This window comes from Pongo pygmaeus, chromosome 20 (assembly GCF_028885625.2).
Source record: "Pongo pygmaeus isolate AG05252 chromosome 20, NHGRI_mPonPyg2-v2.0_pri, whole genome shotgun sequence".
In the NCBI taxonomy this organism is placed as follows: Eukaryota; Metazoa; Chordata; class Mammalia; order Primates; family Hominidae; genus Pongo; species Pongo pygmaeus.
In genome coordinates, this window is record NC_072393.2 from 45,166,272 (window position 1) to 45,184,078 (window position 17,807).

The 17,807-nt window shown below is 44.4% G+C and overlaps 1 protein-coding gene across 3 annotated transcripts in view; it reads right to left on the reverse strand.

Annotated features, from left to right (window-relative positions):
* Window positions 1-12,331: 12,331 nt before the first annotated feature.
* Window positions 12,332-17,807, reverse strand: part of LOC129019674 (galactoside-binding soluble lectin 13-like) — a 28,861-nt gene continuing 23,385 nt past the window's right edge. The window contains exons 2-6 of one of the 3 annotated variants that reach the window (XM_054462710.2): window positions 17,428-17,655; window positions 15,262-15,296; window positions 15,111-15,187; window positions 14,396-14,606; window positions 12,332-12,579 (exon numbers count right to left, since the gene is read on the reverse strand). In XM_054462710.2, the coding sequence (XP_054318685.1) occupies window positions 12,463-12,579; window positions 14,396-14,606; window positions 15,111-15,187; window positions 15,262-15,296; window positions 17,428-17,647 (660 nt within the window). In that variant the 5' untranslated portion in view covers window positions 17,648-17,655 and the 3' untranslated portion in view covers window positions 12,332-12,462. Of the gene's footprint in view, window positions 12,580-14,395; window positions 14,607-15,110; window positions 15,188-15,261; window positions 15,297-17,427 lie in introns of all 3 variants that reach the window. The other 2 variants (XM_054462711.2, XM_063658946.1) reach the window with 2 other exon arrangements.

Here is a 17,807-nt window from a genome sequence, read left to right on the forward strand (position 1 = left end):
CATAGGACTTTTTCATAGGTGTGAGAAAGGCTGTAACAGAAAGAGAAGGGTAAGGGAGTATGTGTAGGCTTCTGGACTGGGAGAGAGGATTTGGAATGTGAATAACTGAGTGAGTAGCAGGGTGAGAGGGAATGTGTCTGAGCTGAGCAGGGCTGAGGGGGAGCCACACTCTACAGTGAAAACAGAAGGGGGCACTCTTGGAGGCTCCCTTCCACCTACCTAGACTCCAAAGCTCACAGCTCACAGGTCCTTCCACTCAACCAGGAAAAACAAAAGTAAAAACTCCTATGCTGTCTCTCTTTCTCAGGTTAGGCATGGGGAATATACAACTTCGTTTCAGGAAAGTTTGAGACCCAGACTTAGAAAAAGCTAAGTTGTTCATGTAAAGAGTGCTCATGGATGACCACGCCCTGCTCCCATCCTCCCTGCAGACTGAGAAAGAAAAAGCCATTTCATGGAGAAGCTGCAGGCTCCAATAGTTCCCAGGGGAGTCACTGCTTTGCAGAGTGTGAACCCTGGTTGGAGATGGATGCAAGGCACACAGTATCAGCTCTCCCTGATGGTCTTCCTTGCAGGTCCCTTTCTTCTCCCCCTACAGACATGGGGTTATGATGCCTCCATTACCATCCCCCGCAGTGCCCACCACCGTAACCTATCCCCATGTCAGATCCTGGACCTTGATCTCAGATGACCTCTCCTGACACACCAGTCCACTCTTAAGGGTGACTTTTCTCCCTGGAGTGTCTGCTTTTGGGTGGACTCTGGGTCAGCCCCATCTATCGGAGGTGCTCTAAAGATTCTAATCCTGAGTAGGTCATGATTCTTGCCTTCTCAGTAAGTCTGTGTTTACCTTATGAACAATTACTTGTATTCACTGTCAGAAATGGAGTGGTTTGCTTTAAATTACAGGGGGTCCATGATGTCTTGGAATTTTCCATGAAAAAAAAAATGATAAACATGAGGAGACTGGGACAATTTTGTGTGGAAAGAAACGTTTACAATTACCCCAAGCTGGGAGCCTCCCAATGTCCATCAAGAGTAAAACTGGTATATATGTGTTGATCTCTTTATAAAACTTCAGAGTATACAGCAGTGAAAAATGAAGGAACTACAGCTGCACACGGCAATATTAGATGGATCCGAAAAACGGAAATGTGAACTTAAGATGCACGACCCAGAAGAAGTCTTCCAAGAAAAGCATCTGCAAGCAACATTCAACAAAGTGGTGAAACTAAAAGAAAAGCAAAGAGGAGAGGCCAGAGCAGGGTTGCCCATGGGGACAAGAAGGTCATATGGTGGGGAAAAGACAAGTAGGAGCCAATGGGTGTTACCAACAGGCCATGCCTAATATTGAAGGGCTAGTTTAATAATTACTCATCATAATATGGATTGTTTGGTAACTCGGATCAACTCTTCAAAAACAGTTTAAATTTATAGTCAATAAAACTGAAGAAGAAAATAAAGAAAGGGAGGGAAAGAATAGAAGGAGGGGAATTCTAACACATTCCTTCTTCAAATTCTGATATAGGTTTTCAGTATGTTTCCTGTCATCAGAAAAAGAGAACTTGAGGAGGAGACCTGAGTCCTCCACCTCAGGTGAAGATGGCACAATGGCTGAAGTCCAATCACTGGCACCTGCCCCTGTCTTCACACAGGTCTGGAGCTAAGGAGCACAAAAATAAAGGGCTGGTCCGCTGCACCCATCAACCCGTCATTTACATTAGGTATTTCTCCCAATGCTATCCCTTTGCCCACTCCCCACCCCGTGACAGGCCCTGGTGTGTGATGTTGCCCACCCTGTGATCAAGTGTTCTCATTGTTCAATTCCCACCTATGAGTGAGACCATGCGGTGTTTGGTTTTCTGTCCTTGTGATAGTTTGCTCAGAATGACGGTTTCCAGCTTCATCCATCTCCCTGCAAAGGACATGAACTCATCCTTTTTTATGGCTGCATAGAATTCCATGGTGTATATGTGCCACATTTTCTTAATCCAGTCTATCATTGATGGACATTTGGGTTGGTGCCAAGTCTTTGCTATTGTGAATAGTGCTGCAATAAACAGACATGTGCATATGTCTTTATAGCAGCATGATTTATAATCCTTTGGGTATATACCCAGTAATGGGACAGCTGGGCCAAATGGTATTTCTATCTCTAGATCCTTGAGGAATTGCCACACTGTCTTCCACAATGGTTGAACTAGTTTACAGTCCCACCAACAGTGTAAAAGTGTTCCTATTTCTCCACATCCTCTCCAGCATCTGTTGTTTTCTGACTTTTTAATGATCGCCATTCTAACTGGTGTGAGATGGTATCTCATTGTGGTTTTGATTTGCATTTCTCTGATGACCAGTGATGATGAGCATTTATTCATGTGTCTGTTGGCTGCACAAAAGTCTTCTTTTGAGAAGTGTCTGCTCATATCCTTTGCCCACTTTTTGATGGGGTTGTTTGTTTTTTTCTTGTAAATTTGTTTGAGTTCATTGTAGATTCTGGATATTAGCCCTTTGTCAGATGGGTAGATTGCAAAAATTTTCTCCCATTCTGTAGGTTGCCTGTTCACTCTGATGGTAGTTTCTTTGGCTGTGCAGAAGCTCTTTAGTTTAATTAGATCCCATTTGTCAATTTTGGCTTTTGTTGCCATTGCTTTTGGTGTTTTAGTCATGAAATCCTTGCCCATGCCTATGTTCTGAATAGGTTTTCTTCTAGGGTTTTTATGGTATTAGGTCTAACATTTAAGTCTTTAATCCATCTTGAATTAATTTTTGTATAAGGTGTAAGGAAGGGATCCAGTTTCAGCTTTCTTTTTTTTTTTTTATACTTTAAGTTCTAGGGTACATGTGCACAACGTACAGTTTTGTTACATATGTATACATGTGCCATGTTGGTGTGCTGCACCCATTAAGTCATCATTTACATTAGGTATATCTCCTAATGCTATCCCTCCCCTCTTACCCCACCCCATGACAGGCCCCAGTGTGTGATGTTCCCCTTCCTGTGTCCAAGTGTCCAAGTGTTCTCATTGTTCAATTCCCACCTATAAGTGAGAACATGCGGTGTTTGGTTTTTTGTCCTTGCGATAGTTTGCTGAGAATGATGGTTTCCAGCTTCATCCATGTCCCTACAAAGGACATGAATTCATCCTTTTTTATGGCTGCATAGTATCCCATGGTGTATATGTGCCACATTTTCTTAATCCAGTCTATCATTGATGGACATTTGGGTTGGTTCCAAGTCTTTGCTATTGTGAATAGTGCTGCAATAAACATACGTGTGCGTGTGTCTTTATAGCAGCATGATTTATAATCCTTTGGGTGTATACCCAGTAATGGGACAGCTGGGTCAAATGGTATTTCTATCTCTAGATCCTTGAGGAATCGCCACACTGTCTTCCACAATGGTTGAACTAGTTTACAGTCCCACCAACAGTGTAAAAGTGTTCTGTTTCTCCACATCCTCTCCAGCATCTGTTGTTTTCTGACTTTTTAATGATCGCCATTCTAACTGGTGTGAGATGGTATCTCATTGTGGTTTTGATTTGCATTTCTCTGATGACCAGTGATGATGAGCATTTATTCATGTATCTGTTGGCTGCATAAATGTCTTCTTTTGAGAAGTGTCTGCTCATATCCTTCGCCCACTTTTTGATGGGGTTGTTTGTTTTTTTCTTGCACATTTGTTTGAGTTCTTTGTAGATTCTCAGTTTCAGCTTTCTACGTATGACTAGCCAGTTTTCCCAGCACCATTTATTAAATAGGGAATCCTTTCCCCATTTCTTGTTTTTGTCAGGTTTGTCAAAGATCAGATGGTTGTAGATGTGTGGTATTATTTCCGAGGTCTCTGTTCTGCTCCATTTGTCTATCTCTCTGTTTTGGTTCCAGTACCATGCTGTTTGGTTACTGTAGCCTTGCAGTATAGTTTGAAGTCAGGTAGAGTGATGCCTCCAGCTTTGTTCTTTTTGCTTAGGATTGACTTGGCAATGCCAGCTCTTTTTTGGTTCCATATAAACTTTAAAGTAGTTTTTTCCAATTCTGTGAAGAAAGTCATTGATAGCTTGATGGGATAGCACTGAATTTATAAATTACCTTGGGCACTATGGCCATTTTCATGATATTGATTCTTCCTATCCTTGAGCATGGAATGTTCTTCCATTTGTTTGTGTCCTCTTTTATTTCATAAATAAAAGAGCAGTAGTTTGTAGTTCTCCTTGAAGAGGTCCTTCGCATCCCTTGTAAGTTGGATTCCTAGGTATTTCATTCTCTTTGTAGCAATTGTGAATGGGAGTTCACTCATGGTTTGGCTCTCTGTCTGTTATTGGTGTATTGGAATGCTTGTGATTTTTGCACATTGATTTTGTATCCTGAGACTTTGCTGAAGTTGCTTATCAGCTTAAGGAGATTTTGGGCTGAGACGATGGGGTTTTCTAAATATACAATCATGTCATCTGCAAACAGAGACAATTTGACTTCCTCTTTTCCTAATTGAATACCCTTTATTTCTTTCTTTTGCCTGATTGCCCTGGCCAAAACTTCCAACACTATGTTGAATAGGAATGGTGAGAGAGGGCATCCCTGTTTTGTGTCAGTTTTCAAAGGGAATGCTTCCAGTTTTTGCCCATTCAGTATAATATTGGCTATGGGTTTGTCATAAATAGCTCTTATTGTTTTGAGGTACGTTCCATCAATACCTAGTTTATTGTGAATTTTTAGCATTAAGGGCTGTTGAGTTTTGTCAAAGGCCTTTTCTGCATCTATTAAGATAATCATGTGGTTTCTGTCAATGGTTCTGTTTCTGTGATGGATTACATTTATTGATTTGTGTATGTTGAACCAGCCTTGCATTCCAGGGATGAATCCAACTTGGTCATGGTAGATAAGCTTTTTGATGTGCTGCTGGATTTGGTTTGCCAGTATTTTATTGAGGATTTTTGCATCAATGTTCATCAAGGATACTGGTCTAAAATTCTCTTTTTTTGTGTCTCTGCCAGGCTTTGGTATCAGGATGATGCTGGCTTCATAAAATGAGTTAGGGAGGATTCCCTCTTTTTCTATTGATTGGAATAGTTTCAGAAAGAATGGTACCAGCTCCTCCTTGTACCTCTGGTAGAATTCACCTGTGAATCCATCTGGTCCTGGACTTTTTTTAGTTGGTAGGCTATTAATTATTGCCTCAATTTCAGAATGCTGCTTCCATTTCCAGTAACCAGAGCTAGAGTTTCTAGGGACTGGGCTTAAGTTATTTATAGTATAGTTTAAGTAGGGAATATTGTTGCTCATTATTGACATTATTCACTAATGCTTATAAAGAAAGCATTTGTGAAACTCTAGTAGGTCTGGGAAACAGGAAAACAGCTTCTCTCCTGGATGTGGAGAACCACTATTCTTCTGCAGGGTGTGCTCTCCTGTAGGATTTGTTCAGCCATATGGGACAGTGTGGTCACATCAAGCGCAACCAAAGTTTTTCTCTGTAAGTTTTGTGGTCTTTATAGGATAGATATAGAAGCAAAATGACTATGTTTTAAAAATACCTGTCATGAGGGAAAAGCTAGGAAGAAACTGTATGTGAAATGAGTAGTGATTTCCCAGGAAACACGGTGGCATGCATATTAGTAAATTTGGGAGAAAAAAGTGTGGTTCCAGGTATATTAGAGACAATGGCATTGTGAAAGAATATGCTGTAAGAATATGAATGAATGCATTCATTCAGTAAATATATACTGAACATGTATTCTGTGTCTGGAACAGTTACAGGTGCTGGAATAAATAAGGGGTGAAGAGTGGGGTACAGATATGTTAGAGTAACATACTCAGCCATATTGCCATCGGCCAGTATTGTGGATGGATTAGGTGCAATAAAAAAGTGATACACCTGAATTAACAGCATGACCTTGAACAGGTGAGCAGGTATTCTCATTAGCTATCAAACTGGAATTATGAAACTATTGTAAGGTTTAGACCAAAACTTCTCATTCTTGGCAACATTTAAAAAAATCACTCACATTTATATTAATATGTTTAAGATGTATTTTCCTTGTTTGCATATTGTGTAAATTTTACTGGGTACTTTATACTTGATGAGTAACATTGTTACAAAATCTCGTGGTTTAAAATTTCTTGGCCAGGTGCAATGGCTCATAGGTGTAATCTCAGCACTTTGGGAAGTTGAGGTGGGTGAATCGCTTGAGGCCAGGAATTTGAGACCAGACTGGGCAACATAGAAAGATGCCATCTCTATCAAAATTTTTTTTCTGAAAAAAGATCTTAATTTTTAAATTGTACATTGATAAATCATAGGGGTATATATTTTGGGGTAGAAATTGGTGTTACAACTTTTAAATACAGTGTGGAATAATTATATTAAGCTAATTAACATATCTATCACCTGAAATATCTAACTTTTTTGTGATAAGAACAATAGAAATTACTCTTAGTGATATTTAAATGTATACTACTCAGTTATTAGATACATTCAGCATGCTATGCTATTGATCTTAAAATAACTCACTCAGTCCTCCAATCTAACAGGTTTTGTACCCTTGGGCCATCATCAACCGTTTTCCCCATGCTTCAGCCTCTAGTAACCACCATTCTCCTCTCTGCTTTTATGGGTTAAGTTCTTCTGGATTCCTTCCACATATAAGTGAGAACATGCAGTATTTGTCTTTCTGTGTTTGGCTTATTTCATTTAGCATAGTGTTTTTCACTTTCACCTTTGTTAAAAATGAAAGAAACTCCTGTCTTTTCAAGGCTGTGTATAGTGTTCCATTGTGTATGTGTACCACATTTTCTTCATCCATTTATTCCTTGATGGATACCTAAGTTGATTCATGATGTGGCCATTGCGGGTAATGCTGCAATGAACATGGGAGTGCAGACATCTCTTTGGCCACTCTCTAGAGTCACCTGGGAAGCTCTGAAGAACCCCAGTGCCAGGCTGCCTCTAACAACATTCAAGGGAAGGCTTCCTGGTGATACTGTCGGCCTTGATCCTGCCTTGGGGGGTGAGGTGCTCTGCTCTAATCCCAAGATGGAAACTGAGCTGCAATCACCAACCTGGGCCTATGAGTTGTCTATTCCCTGAAAATTCTGTGCCTCTTGGGAAAGATCCACAGCCCCACCCTGGAGTGTCCTTGTCTCCTATATCCCAAGACTGGTCCACAGTGCAGCCACTGTAGGTTTAATGTCTGCTACCGTAGGGTCTCCAAGACCTACACCTGCATAGGGCCTCCATCATGCCAACTGTGCCTTTTCACATCACTCACACAAGTTGACCCCCTGAGCACATATTCTCCCTTCTCCATCCTGCACCCTAGACCATGGAGTACTCACTTGAAAGGGAGGATTGGTGTCCCTCTGATTGTCACGCAAGAACCAATAGACAAGGACGCAGGCCATGTGTGTGGCACCTGCCTGGAGATTGAGAGTGGGTGAGGGGGCTAGCCCAGTTAAGCCCTGCCTCCTGTAACAGATTTTCATGGTGCAGTAGGTTACAGATCAAAGGACAGACTGAGTTCTCCCCTCTTCCATTCCACCATAGGCAGATCTCTGTATTCCTGAAGAAATGGAGATGAGAAATAGTTATGAGCAAGGGTTCCAGAGCCAGACTGCCTGGATTCCAATTCTGTTTCTGCCTCTTACTAGCAGTGCCATCTTAGGTCCATAACTTGAACTCTCCTGCCTCCATTTCCCCAGGGCCAGGAGGATATTCAGGGATTTCTACTTCGTAGCATTTTCCCAGTAATAGAGGAGTTAACATATGTGAAGATTTTACCCTAATCCCTGCCATGTTTAGGGCCTGTTAGGGGTTACCCAGCAGAACAGGCAAGTCCTCATGGAACACTACCTGTGATTATTTTCAACTCTGAATCTGTGAAAACAAGACTTGAGGATGTAAGTGTATAGAAATTTATTCCAGTGAGAAACTCTTGTTGAAAGAGAGAGAGAAATAATGAACAGGAAAGCCCTGTGTGTGGGATGCACGTGCATCACCATCATCAAGGGCAAGGGCTGTCCTTTCCGGAAGTGGCACACATTGTTGAGAGGACGCCTCCGGTACTGGCACACGAGAAAAGTGTGAGTCAGGGAAGTGATTGGATGAAATCTTCAAACAGATGATTTTTCTTTTTTTTTTTCTTTTTCTTTTTTTTTTTTTTAGACAGAGTCTCACTCTGTCACCCAGGCTTGAGTGCATTGGCATGATCTCGGCTCACTGCAACCTCTGCCGCCCAGGTTCAAGCGATTCTCTTGCCTCAGCCTCCCAAGTAGCTGAGATTATACGCACCTGCCATCGCACCTGGCTAATTTTTGTATTTGTAGTAGAGACAGGGTTTCACCATATTGGCCAGGCTGGTCTTAAACTCTTGACCTCATGATCCACCTGCCTCGGCCTCCCAAAGTGCTGGGGTTACAGGTGTGAGCCACTGCGCCCGGCCTCACGCCACTGCGATTTTTCTTTTCTTTTTTTTTTTAAAAGTCTCACTCTGTCACTCAGGATATTGTGCAGTGGCACAGTTATAACTCACTCTATCACTGAACTCCTGGGCTCAAGGAATCCTCCCGCCTCAGCCTTCTGACTAGCTGGGACTAGAGGTGCATGCCACCATGCACGGCTAATTTTTACATTTTTGGTATAGACCAGGTATTGCTGAGTTTTTCAGGCTGGTCTCCAACTCCTGGCCTCTAGCTATCCTCCTACCTCGGCCTCCTGAAGTGCTGGGATTATAGGAATCAGCGTCAATGCCTGTCAAGTTATTGATTAATATCCACTGTAAACTGTCTGAACTGAGAATAAACTTGTTCCTTCTCTGTTTTGGGTGATTCAGTCTCTGAAACCCAGAGCCCCAGTATCGTTCCCAGTGCTTACCCTCTTATCACACAACAGAAGAGAAAACCTAGGGTGGGGGACAGGAGAAAACTGAGGCTGGAAGGAAGACGCCAGTGGTCACTGTGGGCAGCCCCCACCTGAGGAACCATAACCCCTATAGTCTGTGTTCCTCTTTTCCACTGTTATTAGGAAGAGACATCTATGGATCATACATTTGTTCTTATAAATGATGAGAGACAAATTCTTGATAACTCACGATCGCCAAGTCACCACCAGTTCTGCTACCCAAAATCCTCATTGACACACATGAAAAGAAGCACAGCTGCTTCATCAGGGGTGCTGCTGTGTGGGGAGGAAACTTGACATGCACAGAAGGCCACGTGCATGTTCCCCGTTCAACACCCAGTCACATGGCAGCACACACACCCACAGTCACACAGAGCCAGGCCACTCACTGAGCCACACATGCCTGCTCACTGTGCATATAAAGATGCTCGTGCACTAGTCTGGCTGTGCTCACACACACACTCACATCACAGTCATGAAGACAAAGCACAATCTCCCCCTTACACTCACACACCCGCCTATCCTAGTGCACCATTCACTTCCCACCTAAAGTCACATTTTAGCAGATTTTGCTGTCATCAGACACCATCACATGCTAACAAAGGGTTACTCTGGTCTAGGGTCCACACCCTACACCCCACAGGGGTCAGATATCATTTCCCCAGGGTCTCCCTCTTCCACACACCCACAACTCTCAGCAAAGCATTGACAGTACAAATGCTCAAATTTTCTTCTCATAAAATCTGCCCTTTTCTTCCTTTCCTTATGTGACTTGGGAGAATTGAAGGCTGTGCCTTTTCAACTCATGGGTAGCAGTGGCATTGTTGTCTCCCTCCGGGCAGCTCTTCCTACTTGTGTCCAGTCTTCTGTGCGAATCTCTTGGAGTTGCAGCATTTTAACCATCCCTGTCAGCCATGCCCTCTGGCTTCATTCTTGTTTTCAAGCCCTTCTTAGCAAGGATTCCCCACAGGGTGAAAAGGGGTGGGATGTCAGAAAGAAACACAGTGACAACCACACCTGTTTGCAGGCCTGTGTCTGTGATGCAGCAGAAACAACAGTGAGGGAGGTACGAGGGGGGGAGGAAGGGGTCTCCAGGGAAATGCACAGATAAGGATGGTGGAGTGAGGGTGAGGGGTGTGAAGACCAGCCTCCATGCCTCTCATGAAGCCTTTTCTCCACTGTGCAGAATTCACCCAGGAGGTGTACATTTTCCTAACTTGTACAGTGGTGAAAAGTGGGAATTCTGGGAGAAGACACCCAGCCCTAGAAGGAAATTCTCCTCTTTCTCTTCCAGACCTTCTGGGAGACCATAGACCTTGATCCTCAGCAGGACCTGGAGAGAGAGATAGAGAGAGTCTCTGTCATCCTGACCCCATCCAAGCCCCTTGCCCCTGCCAGATGAGGGCCTTTCACACTCTGTCTCTCACACACCTGGGCTCCTTATACACTCTCTTATTTTTCTCTGAGTGTCCATATGCAAAGAAATCTCAGAGACCCAGATTCTGGGAGAATGGTGAGATTCATAAGTCTAGTCCTTGATTTGTGTGCTCCTTGGTTCCAAACCTGCATGAGGACAGGGACAGCTAGAAGTGATAGGACTTAAGCTATAATGCAGCCTTCACCTGATGTGAAGGACTCAGGACCCGTACTCAAGTTCTCTTTTTGTGATGACAGCAAACATCCTTAAAAGCTTTATTAGGAATTTGAAGAAGGAATGAATGAAAATCCCCATCTCTTTCTCCTCCCTTTTGATTTTATGCTTCACTTTACTGACTGTGAATTTAAACTATTTATAGAAACGTTGATTCCAGTTTCTAAACAAATGTATATTATGATGAATTTATCATTAAAGTAGCACTCAGGTAACCACCCCAATTCTAGGCATGGCCTGTTGCTGACACCCAGTGTCTCCTACATGTTCCTTCCCACCACGTGACCTTCTAGCCCCATGGACAACCATGCTCCTGCCTTTCTTCTTTGATTTGTTTTAGTTTTATCACTTTGTTGAAATCTGCCTGTAGATGTTTATCTTGGATTTCCTCTCTTTGGTCCTGCATCTATACTTCACATTTATGTTTTTAGGATTCATCCATATTGATGTGTGGAGTCCCTTCCTTTTCACTGCTCTCCACTCTCGAGTTTTATGAAAACTGAATACTCAGCAGTTTTACTCTCGATGGACATTGGGTGGCTTCCAGCTTGAGGCTCTTGCAAACATTGCCTTCCACATGGAATTGTCCCAGTCTCCTCATGCTGATCATTTCTTTATTCTAGGAGAGTCCCCAGAAAGACCATGGACTCCCTGCAATGTGAAGCAGATGTCTCCCTTTCTGGCTGGTGAATGGAAATCAACATCCAGAGTGGACGCAGAGAGTTACAGGGAAGGCAGGGATCAAGACCCTCCGAAGATTAAAGTCTTTACAGTATCTCAGATGGAGGGGGTTAGTTCAGAATTCTCCCCAAAGGAAACACTCCATGAAGAAAAGTTCCTGTTAGGAGAGGACTGGGGCATCGGTAGGGGTTTTTCAAGATCAGTGGCCGGGCTCCTACAGGGAGAGGGTAGAGGCAGTGGAGGGCTTTAGAGGGTAGCAATGGAGATTTCCTAACCTTGCATCTGTGGGTGGAGATGAATCAGGGCTAAAGGAAAGAACGTCAGTGAGAGCCGACATTGTGTGCCCTGGTGAAAGGATATCTTGTATTCATCTCCGGCCGAGATTTACACTCTACAAAGTACTGACTGTCACGTCCACTGAAGGAGCCTACAGCTTCTCTCTGTGAAATGACTTTTCCCTTTCTCAGTCTGCGGGGAGGATAGGAAAGGGCATGATCATCCATGAGCACTCTTTAAATGAACAAATCAGATATCTACATCTGTGCTCTACCTTTCCAGAAATAATATTGTATATTTTTTGTTCCCGAACAGAGGGGAGGCAGCATATGAGTTTCTTTTCAAATGATTTTCTTCTGGGCTTTTTTCCTAGTCAAGTGGAGGGACAGGTGAGATCGGGTGAAGGTGGGAAAATGGGATCCCTGAAGTGTTTCCTCCCCTCTGTTTTCAGTGTAGAGAGTGAGGCTCATACTCAGCCCTGCTCAACTCAGACACAGTGCCACTCACCCTGTTATGGCTCAGTTATTCAAGCCTCCAATCCCATTGCTTATCCCTGTGTGGCTGGAAACAGCTACTTGACATTTCAGTGCAGTGACTCATCTGAAATTGGGTAGGGATTTTCGTTCAGAGTGTCTGACATAAACTCCATGCTACGGAAGAGTGTTATTCCTAATGTGTTCTCAGATTTTTAAGTGGCCTTGTCGCTCACTCTTTGTGTCCCAGGAAGATTTATCCTCTTTGATTTTTTCCCACCACCCATAAAATCCCCCATCCTCTTGGTGATGACCACTACTTCTTTTTCCCCCTGAAAGCAAGAACCAAATTTTGTGAAGTTTGGTGAAGTTTTAATGAGCAAGTATAAGGGTTGAAGTGAGGAGGAATCATGCCGTTAGCTGGCTCTGGGAATCCCATGATCAGGTAGAAACAGGGATTTCTGGCACAACGGGGAGTCTTGCTATCACCCTCAATTGCAGACACACACCGAAGTCAGGGAGATGTCTCTACACACTTGCACCATCTTCACAGAACATGGTGGGAGTCGATGAGCAAAGCTGTAACATTGTTGGCCATTGACCGTTACCTACAAGAGTAAAAATGCATCAGAAAGATGGTATTTTACAAAACACGCTTTCGGCCTCCTCTCCAGACTGCCCTGGAACCTACAGCATCCAAACAGAAAATGCCTAATTATAAAGCCAGTAGACAGGCTTCTTCTTTTTTTTTTTTTTTTTTTTTTTTTGAGACGGAGTTTTGCTCTTGTTGCCCAGGCTGGAGTGCAATAACACAATCTCAGCTCACTGCAACCTCCGCTTCCTGGGTTCAAGCGATTCTCCTGCTTCAGTCTCTCGAGTAGCTGGGATTACAGGCATGCACCACCACACCCAGCTAATTTTGTATTTTTAGTAGAGATGGGGTTTATCCATGTTAGTCAGGCTGGTCTCGAACTCCCAACCTCAGGTGATCCACCTGCCTCAGCCTCCCGAAGTGCTGGGATTACAAGCGTGAGCCACTGCGCCCGGCCGACAAGCTTCTTTTTACAGACTACTTTTGTGTCTATTTCAGACAGTTTTTTCCTTTCTTTTCAGTGCTTCCTCTCATTTTTCCAGTAGGTTCTACCACTCTGTGTCACACAGTCCATGTTTGCTCGGCCTCCCCTCTAACCTGGACAGTCCCCATGGCCAGGGACTGTGTCCCATGAACTTGAATCCCTGCATCTTGCACTGGGCCTTGCATGGGGTTCGTGCTTGACAATGTTCACTGAATGCATCCTTTTCAGTTTCACAAACTATGACTGTCATTCATTGCTGATGGCCTAGTTTCTGTTTGGAGTTGCCCAGATCTGGGCTGGTGGTGGCAGAGAATGAAACTCAAGTGTTGTCAGAGAGGTGGAACTGGACGAATGTTGCAAAACATAGAATGTTACCTTTAACAGCTTATAAACATAGGAAAACACCTCTGACTTACATCAGAATAAAATGTAAATCTTTTGACCTACCTGTTTTAAATGTCAGAAAGTTTCTTCACATTCTTTACTACTGAGGCTATACAGGAGGTCATCTTTTAGGTTTCATTCTCAAATATAAAATGCACACAATTTTGAACCAGTATTCTATTTCTCTATAACTATCCTTCAATACAAGTATTGGGAGGTTCATAATGACAAGAAGGTTGATTAGAAAGCCTAATACAGCATCATTTGTGAGTGAAACTATTGGAAAAAGCTTCAATGCTCATATAAAGGGTCAAGTTGAGCAAGTTTTGGAAATCCTTCTAGGGGGATATCCTACAGTGTTTCAAAAATGAGGCAGCACCATGGATAGATGATTTGCCCAAGATCTACTCTTTGAGCCCAAATCAACTCTAGTTTCTAAAGAGTAATGTGTAGAGAAACTTATGCCAGCATTTGTTTAAAAATAAATGAAAGCATGTATTCACAGACACACACATATATAGACACACATGCTTCCATAAGCATAGACTTTGTATAGAAGGAGAGTAGAGAGGTAGTAATATTGCTCTGAAGATTGAGGTTCAGGAGTGAGAGGAAGACCTAATTTTTGACTGACTAAAACAATTTTATTCATGTGACATTTTATCCATTTAGCCTCATGAAAATGTAAATAACGGCACACATAGAAATGAGAGCTATGGGTGAAGACGGAAGGGATTCTTCACCTTGGGAGAAATGGCAGATGAGCTGACCTTGAGTGTGGCCAATGAGGGAAAAGAGATGAGGGTGGCAGTGCAAGCAGAGGGTGCTGTGTGATGAAAAGCCTGGGGCAAGAGTTGCTATGGAAGATGTGCCCCGAGGGTCTTGTGGGGCAAGCTGAGGGAGGGCTGCCTCCTGCCCTGGGATCCCACAGAGGCCAGGTGCTGGGAGCTCTTGGGGTGCTCACCTGGTACTCATTGGCCAGCACGGAGATGCGCACGTCAAATGATTTCCCATCCTCAAAGGGCACATTGTTGCATCTCACCTCACACTTCCAGGCCCCACACTCACGGCTGTTCATGATCACACAATGGCCAAAGTACACCCGGAAATGGAAGGCAATGTCTGACTCCTCATTCGTCTCAGTGTGGAAATCCACCTGCAGCTGTGGGTCATTGCTGAGGGCAGAGCACACAGTGTATTGGGCAGGTCAATCCCTTGTGGGGCACATAAAGGACACACACACAAATCCCTTCCCCTCTTTCCTTAGGTGGAGTGAAGACTTGGTGCTGACACAGCAGGCCTCATCCCTGTGGGGCTGTTTCAGCTCTTCCTGCCCTGGGTGGTGAGATGCTCTTTCATCTCCAGATGGAAACTGAGCCATAATCACTGACCCGAGCCTATGGATTGCCCATTCTCCAAAAATCCTATGCCCTTTGATAGATAAACAGCCACATCTCCAACCACTGAGTTTTCTTCTTTCCTACAGTCTGAGAGTGGTCCACCGTGCAGGAACCGCAGTTCACATGCCTGGTGCAGGAGGGTCTCCAGGACCTGCATTTACATGGTGCCTCCATCCTGCCAACTAGACATTTCCACATCACTCACACATGAGGTGACCTCCTGAGCAAAATGCTTTCCCTTCTCCCCTAACCCCCTGCCATAGATCATGCAGTACTCACATGAAAGGGAGGGTCGGTGTCCCTTTGATTGTCACGCAAGAACCAATGGACAAGGACACAGGCCGTGTGTGTGGCACCTGCCAGGGCATTAACAGTGGATGAGAGGGGCATGGTCAGGTGAGGCCTCTCCTCCTGTAACAGATTTCCTTACCTTTTCCACTCTATCACAGTCAGGGCCTTGTACTCCTGAGAAATGGAGGGTCCTCATTAAGAGCTGAGCTTCAGAATTGGGCTGCTTAGATTCCATTCTTGATTCGGCCTCTTACTAGCAGTAAGATGTTAACATTTTTAAACTTTTTTTTTTCAGACAGGGTCTCATTTTATCACCCAGGCTGGAGAGCAGTGGAGTGATCAGGACTCACTGTAGCCTCAACCCCCCAGGCTCAAGGGATCATCCTACCTCAGGCCCCCAAATAGCTGGGATTACAGGTGTACACCACAAACCCAGCTACCTTTTTATGTTTTTGGAGAGTTGAGCTTTCATAATGTTGTGCAGGCTGGTCTGGATCACCTGGGCTCAAGGGATCCTCCAGCCTCAGCCTCCCAAACTGCTGGATTACAGGGCTAGACACTCCACCCAGCCGGAAGTGCAACCTTAGATCCATTACTTGAATGCTCCCTACCTCATTTGTCCAGTCCAAGGGGGATTATCAAAAACTCCTACTTTGTAGGGTGTTTTCAGTAATACAGCAATTGATATATATAAAACCTGTAGCTTAATCCCTGGCATGTATACGGCATGTCGGTTATGACCTGGCAGAATGGGGAGGGTCTTTGTGGAACACTGACTTGTGATCAACTTCAACTCTGAAACTGCTAAAATGGGACTGGAGGGTGCAACAGCAGAGAGAGTCACTCCAGTGAGAAACAACACTTGTTAAATGAGAGAGGAAAATGATAAAAGAACAGGAAACCCCTGTGTGTGGGAGGCACATGCATCACAGTCATCAAGGGAAATGGACCTCCTTCCCAGAAGGGGCACACACTACTGAGAACACAGCTCCTGTACTTGCACACATGGAATGTGTGTGTCTGGGAAGGGATTGGAAGGAATCTATAAGTGAATGATGTTTTCCCCTTTTGAGACAGGGTCTCACATTGTCCCCCAGGCTGGAATGCAGTGGCACCATCACAGCTCACTGCAGCCTTGAACGCCTGGCCCCCAGTGATCCTCTCACATCAACCCCCAAGCAGCTAAGACTACTGACATGCACCACCATGCCTGGCAAATTTTTAAATTTTTGGAAAGATGGAATCTCGCTGTGTTTCCCAGGCTGGTCTCCAACTCCTGGCCTCAAGCAATCCTCCCATCTTGGCCTCCCAAAGTGCTGGGATTACAGGCCTCAGCAAACTTGTTGATGAATATCCACTGGAAGCTCTGCCTGAACTGAAGTTAAATGTGTTCCTTTCTTGTTTTGGGTAATTCAGTCTCTGAAACCAAGTTTTCCAATGTCCTTCCTTAGTGAATTAGGATATACTCATCATCCTGTTGTACAACGGGAAGGACTACTGGAGTGGGAGACAGAGAAGTTGAGCCTGGGAGGCAGGAGCCAGTGGTCACTGTGCAGACCCCACCTGGGGAACCATGGGCCCCATAGCCTGCTTCTCTTTCCCACTGTGCTTGGGAAGAGGCACCTGAGGCTTCATGCATTCTGCTCTCATAAATGCTCAGAGACGAGTCCTCAGTAACTCATGATCCCCAAGATCCCCACCAGTTCTGACACCCAAGATCCACATTGACACATGTGGGAAGATGCACAGCTGCTTCATCTGAGGTGCTGCTCTGTGGGGAGGAACCTTCCCATGCACAGAAGATCACATGCATGTTCCCAGTTCAACACCCAGTCACATCCCAGCACACACACCCACAGTCACACAGAGCCAGGCCACTCACTGGGTCACACATGCCTGCTCACTGTGCGTATAAGATGCTCATGCACTGGTCCAGCTGTGCTCACACACACACACTCACATCACAGTGATGAAGACAAAGCAGAGTCACCGCCATACACTCAGGCACACAACCCGCCCGTCCTGGTTGCCCTCCACCTCCCACCTAAAGTCACATCATTTTAGCAGCGTTCACTCCCATCAGACTCCATCACACATTCACAGGGGGTTACACTGGTCCAGGGTCCACACCCCACACTCCACAGGCATCTCAGATACCATTTCCCTAGGGTCTCTCTATCATACACCCACAACTTTCAGTAAAGCATTCACAATGGAAATGTTCATATTTTTATCTCATAAAATCACCCCCTTTCTTATTTCTGTGTGGCTTGAAATCATTGAAGGCTGTGCCTTTTCAACTCACGGGTAGTGGTGACATCGTTGTCTCTCTCTGGGTAGCTCTCTCGAATTGTGTCCGGGCTTCTGTGCAAATCTCTTGGAGTTGAAGCATTTAAATGTTTTTCATCAGCCCTGTGATCTGGCTTCATTTCCGATTCCAAAACCCTCCTAACGAGGTTTCCCAGCAGGGTGTGAAGGGTTGGAATGATGGTAAAAAGTTCAGTTTCAGCCACGCCTATTTGCATTTCTGTGTCTATAATGCAGAAGAAATGATGTTGACGGAGGTACCGGGGGGAGAAAAGGGTCACCAGGGAAATGCACAGATAAGGATAATGGAGTGAGGGTGAGGGGGGTGAAGTCCAGCCTCCATGCCTCTAATGTAACCTTTTCTGCACTGTGCAGAAT